The 13,046-nt window shown below is 47.7% G+C and overlaps 1 protein-coding gene across 1 annotated transcript in view; it reads left to right on the forward strand.

The window, feature by feature from the left end:
* UBA2 (ubiquitin like modifier activating enzyme 2) overlaps window positions 1-13,046 on the forward strand; it is a 120,210-nt gene that overhangs the window by 66,530 nt on the left and 40,634 nt on the right. The window contains exons 12-13 of the mRNA XM_033941971.1: window positions 2,091-2,203; window positions 2,315-2,470. Of these exons, the coding sequence (XP_033797862.1) occupies window positions 2,091-2,203; window positions 2,315-2,470 (269 nt within the window). The remainder of the gene's footprint in view (window positions 1-2,090; window positions 2,204-2,314; window positions 2,471-13,046) is intronic.

Consider the following 13,046-nt stretch of genomic DNA (forward strand, 5'->3'; position numbering starts at 1 on the left):
TCGGAAAAGTTTTTTTCAGCAGGGTTTGCGCTGGTTTTGGCGAGAAGCTCCTCCATTTTGTCTGCAGCCTCAGGTGACCTTCCCCCTGTTTTGGAAAGACAGGGGCAGGTTTTTGCTAGGTCCCCTGCTTTGGCAGTGAGTCCTGCTGTGCCGCCAGACGTTTTTTCCCTAGGTTTTGTATTAGCCTTGTGCAAGACTTATCTTTGGGCAGCCGGAGGTCCTGTTTCCTCCCCAGGGGTCTTGAGTTTTTTGGGGGTCTTTCGCCCTCCGCGTCCACCCCCGTTTGGCCCTCCTCAGCGCCGGTTCCGACCCAGTCCCCCCCAGCTTCATCCAAGTTGTCGAGGGTCTCGTGGGACGATCATTTTTTGTTTGGGGAGACGTTTGCCTGATGAGGACTTGGACTCCTTGGTGAACTCTCAAGATCCTCTCAGTGGAACAGATGCCACTTGCGGGTGTTTTACGGAGCCGCCAGCTGGCGAAGATGTCGGTGGTGCGTATTTTTCAGCAAGAAGAGCTCCAGGAACTTATTCTTCAGGTTTCGTCGGTTTTGAGGAGGATGCAAAGGAGCCCCCACATGTGGTGGACCCCCTGCTTTAGGGGATCCTCTCAGCCTCCCGCTCTTTTCCTATGCATCAGGATATTCAGGATATTGTGCTCACGCAATGTAAGGCACTGGAAACGCCTTTTAGTTTTGCACATTCTATGGCTCGCCTATATCCCATAGGGGGATAGGGATACCATGAAGTTGCCTGTGTTGGATGCAGTGGTCTCGGCTATCTCGCGTCGGCCTTCTGAACCGGTTGGGGGCAGCTTGGCTTTGCGGGACTCTGAGGATCGAAGGATAGAGTCTCTTCTTAAGCAGAGTTTTGATGTGGCTGCCCTGGTAATCCAGGCAGCAGTGTGTGGCGGTCTGATGGCTCGGGCTGTTTTTCAGTGGTCCGATCATGTTTGTCCATGAGTCTAATGATTGGTACTTGGTTGGTCAGGAGGTAGCTAAGATTGAGATAGGCACTTCTTATCTCTTGGATGCCATATATGATCTGCTGCGGACTTTGGCTAAGTCCATGGTTCTCGGTGTGGCTGCTCATCGTACCCTGTGGCTCTGGGGGTGGTCGGTGGACGTGGTGTCTAAGGCTAAGCTTACGAAATTTCCCTTTCGGGGGTCTTTCTTGTTTGGCAAGGATCTGGATAAGTTGATTCAGACCTTGACTGACTCTAAAGTGCCCTGTCTTCCTGAGGACCGTGCTTGCCCGCCTGCGTGGAGGGGTGTTGCTTGGAGGTGTTTGCGTGATTATCGCCATTACCACCCTGGTCGAGTGGTGGCTTCTTTTCCTTCCACTGGGTCTTCCCGGGGCCGTTTCTTTCAGCGCATGAATCTTTTGGGGGGGCCCACTGGGAGGGCGGGACTCCTCCGGTGGCCCCTCTGCCGCCTGTCCAGTAGAATGACTCCTTGCGGGCCCTTCCCCTGGTGCCATTGAATAACCAGTTGTGGGAGTTTTACCAGGAGAGGGCCACAATCACGACGGATCAGTGGGTTCTGGAGGTGATTCGGGATGGATATGCTCTGGAATTTGCCTGGTCCTTGTTGGATCGTCTCTTCTCTTCTCCTTGTCAGGCCACCTGGAAGAGGCAGGCTTTTCGGCAGACCCTACAGTGGTTACTTGACCTCAAAGCTGTAGTACTCGTGCCTCCTTGCGAGTTTTGCACCAGCAGGTATTCCATTTACTTCGTTGTGCTCAAGAAAGAGGGGTCTATAGTTATGGCTATGCCCCTGCCTAGGAATCATATTCTTTGTACTTTTTTATTCAGTGGAAGGTCCTGCACAAGACAGGCAGGAAAGCATATGCTCATACACAGGGCCAGCCAGAAGCTGAAGGAATGCTGGGCAGCATCCACACCAGGGCTCTGTTGGTGATGTTATCCACACATGAGAACTTATATCCTTCTGTCTTTGGAGAACACCTAACTACAGGTGAGTAATTTCATTTTAGTAAATGATTCCTTGAATGCACTAGTTGACCTTTTATTCTTTTAGATGTTTTTGTGCAGTAAACAGACTTTCCATCTTGTCTTTTTAATTTTTTTTCTAGCAATGGCAGGAAATATTATCCCTGCTATAGCTACAACAAACGCTGTGATAGCTGGTCTGATAGTGCTGGAAGGTTTGAAGATTTTGTCTGGAAACTTAGACCAATGTAGGACGGTAAGTGCCTTTTAATTGCCATATGGAGACCATACACTGGGGCAGTGAGGGAGAGTCACTTTAATTTCTATACTTTTTAACTTCTTATTGCTGTTCTCTTTTTTAAAAAAGATTTTTCTAAACAAACAACCAAACCCAAGGAAGAAGTTGCTGGTTCCTTGTGCACTAGATCCTCCAAATAAGAACTGTTATGTTTGTGCAAGTAAACCAGAGGTGACAGTGAAACTGAATGTCCACAAAGTAACTGTGCTGACATTACAGGACAAGGTGAGCTTTGAGCAATCTTAAACAGCATGTCTTGTTCTATTTATGCTGTAAGGTGTTACATGTTATACTTTTACTAATAGTTGTTGCTAATTTTCTTTACTTTGAGCTCCTCTTAAACGTTTAATTTTTTTGGTCAGCTCTCTATAAATGATATGGATTTATGCAGCTCTACCAGCATATGGAGAGAGAAACAAACTGATCCTGTGCAGCCTCTTGCCAATATTGTAACCCCCGTAGGGTTAAAAAGTTTTTTATTACCTGGAGAGCACCAAGAACGGGGCCACGTTGGACTGTGGCCAAGGAGGGAGCCGCTGCATCGGGCCCGAGAGTGCTGCGGAGGAGGTGTCGAGTGGAGGAGAGGCCGCGATTGGCTGGGGTATTGTACACCATGTCATGGTTGGAGGCAGGGAGCGCCAGATGTCTGTAGGCTACAAGGGAGTCAGGTGGTGGAGGTTATCCCAGGACAAGCAGGCAGCATATTCTTAACACATGGGTGACGTCACCGACGGAGCCCTCGGTACGGACCTTTTTAACTAGAAGTTTCTAGTTGGCCGCACCGCGCGTGCGCGAGTGCCTTCCCGCCCGACGGAGGAGTGCGTGGTCCCCAGTTTTTTCGTTTCCGCGGAGCGAAGAAGACGCGTGTATTTTTTCAACGGCCGTTGAAATCACTTTTTCGCCTTCCCGCTCGCGTTTTTTTCCTAATTTTTTCTCTCTTTACCTTCGGGCTTACTTTTTCTTTGATTTGCAAAAAAAAAAAAAAAAAAAACTTTCATTTTTCCTTTTCCTTTCGTTTTTGCCCCGGCGGGGCCTGTTGCCATTATACAGGCCTCGGACTTCGATTTTGCGGAGGCTATCTTCCCCTTCATGCCCCCGCAGGTCGGTTTTAAGAAGTGCCAGCGGTGTGCACGCCCGATCTCCGTTTCTGACCCACACAATTGGTGTTTGCAGTGTCTGGGTCCGGAGCATCGGGCAGACTCCTGCACCCGCTGTGCCACTCTGCAAAAACGAACACTTAAAAACCGAAGAATCCAACAAACTCTTCTTTTCGGCACCGAGTCGGCGATGGACTCCTCGACATCGACAGCGGTACCACAGAAATCGGCACCGTCTACTTCGACACCGCCCGACCCCACATCGGCGTCTCTGGCGCCAGGTAAGCCGGCTAAGAAGCCTTCCTCTTCCCTCGAGCGCCCTCCAGCTACGGTGGCGACACCGTCCCTACCGGCATCGCACCGGTCCCGCAAACGCTCCGCCCCGATATCGGTGAGTGCCTCGTCATCGGCCTCCTCATCGCCGGGGCGTGGAGCGGCATCCAAGGAACCGAAGAAAAAGAAAGCGGTTCCGATGCCACCCCTAGATGACCGTATCTCGGTCATTCTCAAAGCTCAGCTTCAGGAACAGTTGAAGAAACAACTTGAACAGCTGTTACCCTCTATCCTGGCACCGCTCCTTCCGGTACCAGACCGGCCCGAGCCCCGCACCGAGCCCCCGGTGTCCACTCCTTCGGTACCGGTAAACACCTCTATGCCGATCCTTTCGGCTCAACAACTTCACGCCGATCCGGTGGTTCATTCTCAGACCAATGTGGATCCTTCTCGGCACCAGGCGGTACGGCATTCTTCTCGGGACCGAGAACGACGCCGATCGTCCTCCCCTGGTACCGTTTCAGTGCGCTCTGGTAAGTCTTTGTCCAAGACTCGCCACACCGCGCCCTCCACCCCGGTGTCTCGCCATGCACCAGAGGTCAGAGACCCTGATTTGTGGGAGGAGACTCCCCTCGGTACCGAGGAGGATCCCTCCTCATCTGATGAGGAACCATCGGCACCCGATGCCACCTCTAAACCGGAGCAGTCCTCATTCACTAAATTTCTGAGAGAAATGTCTGCTGCCCTGTCCCTTCCACTAGAATCTGACTCGAAAAAGTCTCAAGCCTTTCTAGAGGCTTTAGATTTTGAGCAACCTCCTAAGGAGTTCCTCAAGCTTCCCGTACATGACATCCTACGGGAAACGTTCTACAAGAACTTGGAAACTCCCCTCACGGTACCGGGAGCCCCCCGTAAGCTGGACAACCTTTACCGGGTCATCCCTATACCTGGATTTGACAAATCTCAATTGCCCCATGAGTCCCTTTTAGTGGAATCCACTTTGAAAAAGACCCAGGGCTCCAGTGTCTATGCCTCTACCCCTCCTGGCAGAGAAGGTAAGACCATGGACAAATTTGGCAAGAGGCTTTACCAAAACGCCATGCTGGCCAACAGGGCAAACAACTACTCCTTCCATTTTTCTTTCTACCTAAAACACTTGGTCCAACAACTGTCTACCCTTCAGAAGTACCTTCCTGAGCGCAAGGTCCCGCTATTCCAACAACACATCTCTGGTCTTCTCCAGATGCGAAAATACATGGTCCGCTCAATATATGACTCCTTCGAGCTCACCTCTCGGGCCTCTGCCATGGCTGTAGCCATGCGTCGACTAGCCTGGCTCAGAGTCTCCGACCTGGACGTCAACCACCAGGATCGTTTGGCCAACGCCCCCTGTCTCGGGGATGAACTCTTTGGAGAGTCCCTGGATTCCACCACCCAGAAACTCTCGGCCCATGAGACCAGGTGGGACACCTTGATCAAGCCAAAAAAGAAGGCTCCGCCTGCTCGACCCTATCGGCCTCAATCTTCTTACCAGCGGAGGTTCTCAGCCAGGCCACTCAATCCGCCCCCCCAACAATCTCGGCGACCTCGTCAACAGCAGCACCATGCCCAGGCTCGATCTCAGGCCACTCAACCCTCTAAGCCGCCTCAGCCTGCTAAACAGTCTCAGCCCTTTTGACTCTTCTCTCCAGGGCATAGCCAGTCATCCTCCCTCACTGCCTCTTCCACAGCCTATCGGGGGTCGTCTCACCATTTTCTCCAGCCGTTGGGAAGTCATCACGTCGGACCAGTGGGTCCTCAACATCATCCGCCACGGCTACTCTCTCAACTTCCAGACTCTTCCACCAGACAACCTTCCCGTAGAGTCTGCTTCACACTCATCTCAAACCCCCCTCCTCCTGAGGGAAGTTCAATCCCTCCTCCTTCTCAATGCCATCGAAGAAGTACCTCCAGATCAATGGAGTCAGGGATTCTACTCCCGCTACTTCCTGGTTCCCAAAAAGACGGGAGACCTCCGTCCCATTCTCGATCTAAGGGACCTCAACAAGTGTCTGGTCAAGGAGAAGTTCAGAATGCTCTCCCTTGCCACGCTTTACCCTCTTCTTTCTCAACACGACTGGCTATGTTCCCTGGACCTCAAAGAGGCCTACACTCACATCTCCATCAATCAGAGCTCTCGCCGCTACCTGCGGTTCCAGGTACTGCACCACCACTATCAGTACAAGGTGCTACCGTTCGGCCTCGCTTCCTCCCCCAGGGTCTTCACCAAGTGCCTTATAGTGGTAGCGGCCTTCCTCAGGTCTCACAACCTCCAGGTGTTCCCCTACTTGGACGATTGGTTGGTGAAAGCACCCTCATCTCAACTCGTGCTACAAGCTACTCATCACACCATCTCTCTCCTCCACCTCCTGGGGTTCGAGATCAACTACCCCAAGTCGCATCTGCTTCCCACCCAGCGACTTCAATTCATTGGAGCAGTTCTGGACACCACGCTGATGAGGGTCTTTCTCCCCTCCGATCGCCAGCGGACCCTGCTCCATCTCTGCCGTCAGGTGCTCATGCATCCCTCCATTCCTGCCCGACAGATGATGGTCCTCCTGGGTCACATGGCCTCGACGGTGCATGTCCTTCCTCTGGCACGTCTCCACCTTCGTACGCCTCAGTGGACTCTCGCCACCCAATGGTCACAGACTACGGATCTTCTTTCTCATCCCATCTCTGTGACATCATCTCTTCAGCAATCTCTCCAATGGTGGTTGAACTCCTCAAATCTTTCCAGGGGTCTACTCTTTCATCTGCCCCCCCACTCTATGATCATCACCACAGATGCGTCCCCCTACGCGTGGGGAGCTCACCTGGGAGATCTCCGCACCCAGGGACTTTGGACCCCACAGGAGCGTCGTCATCACATCAATTTCCTGGAACTCAGAGCCATGTTCTACGCCCTCAAGGCTTTCCAACATCTTCTCTGCCCTCAAGTCCTCCTCCTGTGCACAGACAATCAAGTCGCCATGTACTACATAAACAAGCAAGGCGGCACCGGATCTCGCCCCCTTTGTTTGGAGGCTCTGCGCATCTGGACCTGGGCCACGGACCGCAATCTCTTTCTCAGGGCGGTCTATATCCAGGGCGAACAGAACTCTCTGGCCGACAATCTCAGCCGCATCCTTCAACCTCACGAGTGGACGTTGGACCCTCCGACTCTGCTATCCATCTTTGCTCGATGGGGCACTCCGCAGGTGGACCTCTTTGCAGCACCTCACAATCATCAGCTGCCCCAATTCTGTTCCAGACTCTTCTCTCCTCACCGTCTGGCTCCGGATGCATTCCTGCTCGATTGGAGGGATCGGTTCCTGTATGCCTTCCCTCCACTTCCTCTGATGTTGCGGACCTTGTCCAAACTCCGCAAGGATCACGCCACCATGATTCTTATCGCCCCTCGGTGGCCTCGCCAACACTGGTTCTCACTCCTGCTCCAACTCAGCTCCAGGGAACCCATTCTACTTCCTGTGTTTCCTACTCTACTTACGCAGCAGCATCAGTCTCTACTGCATCCCAATCTGTCTTCGCTCCACCTGACAGCTTGGTTTCTCTCGGGCTGACCTCTCCAGAGAATCTATCTCAACCAGTCCGCCTCATTTTGGACGCCTCCAGAAAACCGGCCACTCTCCAATGTTACCATCAGAAGTGGACCAGATTCTCCTCGTGGTGTCTCCGGCATCGTCAGGAACCCACCTCCTTAGCGGTGGAAACTGTCTTAGAATATTTGCTCTCACTGTCCAATGCTGGCCTCAAAACTACCTCCATCAGAGTCCACCTCAGTGCCATCACTGCGTTTCATGAGCCTATTCTCGGAAAACCCCTCACGGCTCATCCTCTGGTTTCCAGATTTATGAGAGGGCTCTTCAATCTCAAACCGCCTCTCAAACCTCCTCCTGTCGTCTGGGACCTGAATGTGGTTCTCTCAGCCCTCATGAAACCTCCGTTTGAGCCTCTTGCCACAACTTCGCTCAGGCTTCTTACCTGGAAGGTGCTTTTCCTAATTGCCATCACCTCTGCCAGGAGGGTTAGCGAACTGCATGCACTGGTTGCCGACCCACCTTTCACTGTTTTTCACCATGACAAGGTTGTTCTGCGTACCCACCCTAAATTCCTTCCCAAGGTGGTCTCGGCTTTTCACCTTAACCAGTCCATTGTGCTGCCCGTCTTCTTCCCTAAGCCTCACTCGCATCCTGGGGAACAGGCGTTGCACACGCTGGATTGTAAGCGTGCCCTTGCTTACTATCTTGATCGTACCAGAGCTCACCGGACATCCCCTCAGCTATTTTTGTCTTTCGATCCCAACCGTTTGGGTCGTCCTGTCTCCAAACGGACACTTTCCAATTGGCTTGCTGCCTGTATTGCTTTCTGCTACGCTCGGGCCGGTCTCTCACTGGATGGAACTGTCACGGCCCACAGGGTCCGAGCTATGGCTGCTTCTGTAGCTTTCCTCCGCTCCACGCCCATCGAGGAAATCTGCAAGGCGGCCACTTGGTCCTCAGTTCACACATTCACTACTCACTACTGTCTGGACGCATTCTCCAGACGGGATGGACACTTCGGCCAATCTGTGTTACAAAATTTATTTTCCTAATGGCCAACCATCCCACCTCCCTCTTTGTTAGCTTGGAGGTCACCCATGTGTTAAGAATATGCTGCCTGCTTGTCCTGGGATAAAGCACAGTTACTTACCGTAACAGGTGTTATCCAGGGACAGCAGGCAGATATTCTTACGTCCCACCCACCTCCCCGGGTTGGCTTCTTAGCTGGCTTATACTAACTGGGGACCACGCACTCCTCCGTCGGGCGGGAAGGCGCACGCGCGGTGCGGCCAACTAGAAACTTCTAGTTAAAAAGGTCCGTACCGAGGGCTCCGTCGGTGACGTCACCCATGTGTTAAGAATATCTGCCTGCTGTCCCTGGATAACACCTGTTACGGTAAGTAACTGTGCTTATCTGCATGTCCTCGATGACATCACCACATATGCACAACGGTGATGTCATCAAGCTGTGCATATGCAGAGCTGCCGGGGGTTGATGGGGCCTTGAGCCCAAATTGGAGTGGGAGGTTTTTTGCACCTGGAAGCGACAATGGGCAGTGGAACGTACAGGCTTCCTGGTCAGACTAAAAGGTTTTTTTTAGCTCATGCGCGCCGACCAGATGGGTTTGTGTGCTGGGCTGAGAAGAGCAGCATCGGAGCATCTTCTTAGCAATGGCTTAAGGGCAGAACCATACAGCAGGTGCATGGAGGGTCCCTAGCCAGGAGACAAAGAGGAAAACAAGTTTCAAGTTTCTTTATTTTTGATATACCGTCTATCAAAACAAATGTCTAGATGGTGTACAATATAAAAAGATTGTAAGGGACAATTAAAATAAGTAAATAAAAGTAATATTTTATCAAGTATTAAAAATACTAGACGAATTCAGATTACCGTACATGAAACGGAAGGAAAGTAGGGGAGGGAAAGTTTGTTTAAAATACAACGAAGTAAAATTCATTTTAAAAAAAGGACGGTAATTGGGGGGGGTGCTAAAAACATTAGGAGGGGAATCATTTCAAAAGAAGTGTCAGATGTTTCAAAGCTTCACATGAATCAAGGAGTTAAGAGGCTGAATCTAGTACTAAAGAATAAAAGCATCTTTAAAGAGGAAGGTTTTAAGTTTGGCTTTAAATTAAAAGGAAGACAAGATCTCCGAAGGTAGGGAAATGTGATTTTTCAATTTATCTTGGATAGGGATGTTGGGAGAGTGTGGGTATGTGGTGTCAGAGGCAGAAACTGCTGATTTTTGTCCCGGGCATGTGAGACCTCGTGGCAGAGATCAGCAGTTATTACTAACATTCTAAAACTGTTGTTTGAATCAATTGGGAGGGAACATTTGGGCAGGATAGCTGTGTATTTTAGCTGTGCATGTTTAAACTGTAAAAAGGGTAATTTTATGTAAGTGTGTGATTGACTTAGTTAATATTGAAGGTCTGCGGTTTTTATTGGCCCTTTGTGAATGTGTGAAGTTTTGAGGTGTTGAGCAGAAAGTGTTAGAGACAAATTTGAAACAGAAATCACCTTTAGTTTCTAATGATATTCTGAGCCGACTACCAAATATTAGTTCTTAAGAGGATTGGAATACTAAAAGTGGGAAATGTTAAACTACCCTATTGTGACTTTACTTTAAAGTAAACTTAGGGCTCCGTTTACTAAGGTGCGTTAGGGTCTTAACGCGCGGAATAGAGCGCGCTAAATTGCCACGCACACTAGACCTTAATGCCAGTATTGAGCTGGCGTTATTCTAGAAGCGTACCGTGTGGTATAACGCGTTGTAATTTCATGCGTATGCTAAAAACGCTAGCGCACCTTAGTAAAAGGAGCCCTTAATCTATTTTGAGTGGAGTGTATCAAGAGCTTTTCCAACAGCTGAGGGAAAATTCTAAAACCATTCATCTGATATTTTTCCTGAATAAATTTATATCTGTTTAGACTTCAGCATTTGACAAATATTCTTAACTCTGTTCAACTGCAGTTAAGCAGAATGCTCTTAATTGACAGTGTATGGTGGACAAAGTTATGTCACTATAGTAGTTTAAATATGTGGTGTATTGAAGAGTCTATTGGAAAATTGGGTTTAATATGTGCTGGGTTTTTTTTTTTTTTTAATAAACCTAATTATTATTGGTTGGTATGATTTTAACTTGGAAAGCATAAGCATTGGATCTAGGAGATTATATATTGTGGGAATTTTATGGGAATTAGCTTAGAGATCCCCCAAATTATCTGGTTTGGGGTTTTTTTTGTGGGTAGCTAGTCACCATTACATCATTACAGATTTTGCTATTGTTAAATAAAAACAGTAAATAAATTCATAACTATTAGGAACAGGGTTTTACCTTGTTGAGTTGGTTTGAGATAGGCTACTAGATGTCAGCAATTCCTGAGAGCTACAAAGAAAAGCGCTGATACCCAATGCAAGAACGGGGAAGAAAGAAGACCTGTTCAAGAGTGTTCTACATACTTACCAGTTTTGTTGAAGCGTAGTCCTGGATCCTTCTGAAGAAACACCAGAAAGACAAAACATTTACAGAAAGAATCAAATCTTTACATAATTTCCTAGTTTATGTTTCATTATCAGAAAAATCTTTCAAAAACGAGCATGGCATCTCTCAGGGTTCAATATTATCACCTCTACTCTTTAATAATTTTTATGGCACCCCTCTTAACCCTAGGTCAGTATATCGGGTTTACAATGTTCGCTTAGGCGGACAACGTACAACTTATTCAACCCATTGAACTAAACAATCAAAGTGAGGTAACCATCGTTAATCAAAATGGCTGCTGCCTATACGTGCTGGTGACATGCATCCGAATTGTGCTTTCCTGTTACCTGTTCTTAAGCTATCAACCTGGTGTTCCCAGTAAACTACATTTTGTTTTGTTTTTGGTTTTTTTTTTTTGGGGGGGGGAATGTGATGCCGAAAAGGAAAGGCCGGAGTGCTGCTAGCGCCTCGCAGTGCTCTGGAGTGCCGACGCTCAGCAACATTGAGGAGTTGCTCAGGTGGATGCAGGGAGCAGCGGCGATAACTCCGGACATTAGCCCACTGAAGATACCGGGTATTGGCAAGACCGGAGGGATTCCTTTAGGGCCTGATACCACTTTCAGTCCGGAGGTTAGAACACCCCCTCCACTGCTCCAGACCACAAGTTCTCCCAGGAGCGAGGAAACCCCGAAGTCAGGGGCGGTCCTATCTCCAGAGGCAGACAGCATAACTTCGGGGAGTATAGAAATGGAGATCCCGGGCCAGGGAATCTCTGAAGAGGATTCTGGGGCAATTACAGCATCAGGAGGTGGCTTGACCCAGAGGGAACAAAACCAAGGAACTCTTAAGGAAAGTGAACAACTATGCACTCAAATACAAGTTTCCTTTTGGGATAGGCCTGCTGAGGTGCCTCAAGAATCTCTATGGGATCTGGTAGCAAATTTTGGAAAGACAATTAGTCCCAATCTCCAGAAAATTGAAAAAAAAAAATTGGTTCAGTATTCAGAAGAGCTGGAAAAAATAAAGATGGATATGACTGTTTCTAAAACCTCATTCCAAAAAACTGAGCAGGATATGGCATAAGTTAAACAAATGTAGGAAATTCTAATTAAAGACAACATGAATCTTAGAATAAAAGTAGTCATTAAGAGAATCAAGCGCATAGTAATAATAATAATAATATGAGACTGATAAACTTTCCAAGAGTAACAATGGTTACACCTAGAGACATACTCAGGAGATACTTACTAGAAATCTTAGAAGTTGCAGAGGAAAATCTTCCACCATTCTCCCAAGTGTACTATCTTCCAACAACAACAAGCTGAATCCGCTGAACAACAAGCGTTGAATGTTTCTGAGATTTTGGAGAAGTCAGATATGGAGGTGGCAATATCAGCAACATTGGTCATAATGTTAGCTCTTTCTATTGACAAACCATGGCTATTGAGACTATTTATTAGAAATAAACAGAATTTCTTGATTGTAAAATCCAAATGTTCCCTGATATTTCAAAGGAAACAAAAAAATGTAGACATGAGTTTCTTCTTTTAAGACGAGGGGTCATCTTATTAGGGGCTACATTCTATCTAAGGCACCCTTGTAAGTGCATTGTTCGTTACCATTCAACTAAATATGTCTTCTTTGAGCCTCAACAATTAACTAATTTCTTGGTTTTGTCCCGCTTGGATAAAGATAAAATAAAATATGTAACTCCGTTCCCGCTGTATAGACGATAGCATAAGTTTTGTTGTATAGATTATACTTTTCCTTTAGTTTGCCAGTGTAAAACTTCTTGGATCCAAATAAAGGACTTGAGCTAATTTCACCATTGTAATTATTCTTTTTACCTTTGCTTAAACTTTGTTAAAGTATGAATTTACCATGCCTTAGCTTTGTAAATTTGTCTATTTAATTTGCTTTCTGTACAAGTTGTACTTGATACTATATTTGAAATCAGTAATAAAAAAAAAATTCTGGTTGGATTGAAACATGTTATCATTAAACATTGACAAGTTAAAAGTTATGACCTTCCTTTTCAAAGAAGGATTAGCTATACAGGCCCCTTTGAAATTTAACTCTTTATCAATCAAAACTGTATCTTCTCTAAAACTGATAGGGGTCACTTTTAGACAGCAAGTTTTCTTATCACCTACATATTAGTACAGTGGTTCAACGCTGTTTTCACCAGTTAAGAATGATCAGATCTTTCTCCAAGCTTCTGGATGCTGCCCCTCTGAACATCCTAATCCATTCCCTTGTTATTTCATGTTTAGACTATTGTAATGCCCATTTTAAAGGCGTAACAAAAAAAGAACTAAGGTGACTTCAGATTGTGCAGAACACCACTGTAAGGATCATTTTTAA

Source organism: Geotrypetes seraphini, chromosome 4 (assembly GCF_902459505.1).
Source record: "Geotrypetes seraphini chromosome 4, aGeoSer1.1, whole genome shotgun sequence".
In the NCBI taxonomy this organism is placed as follows: Eukaryota; Metazoa; Chordata; class Amphibia; order Gymnophiona; family Dermophiidae; genus Geotrypetes; species Geotrypetes seraphini.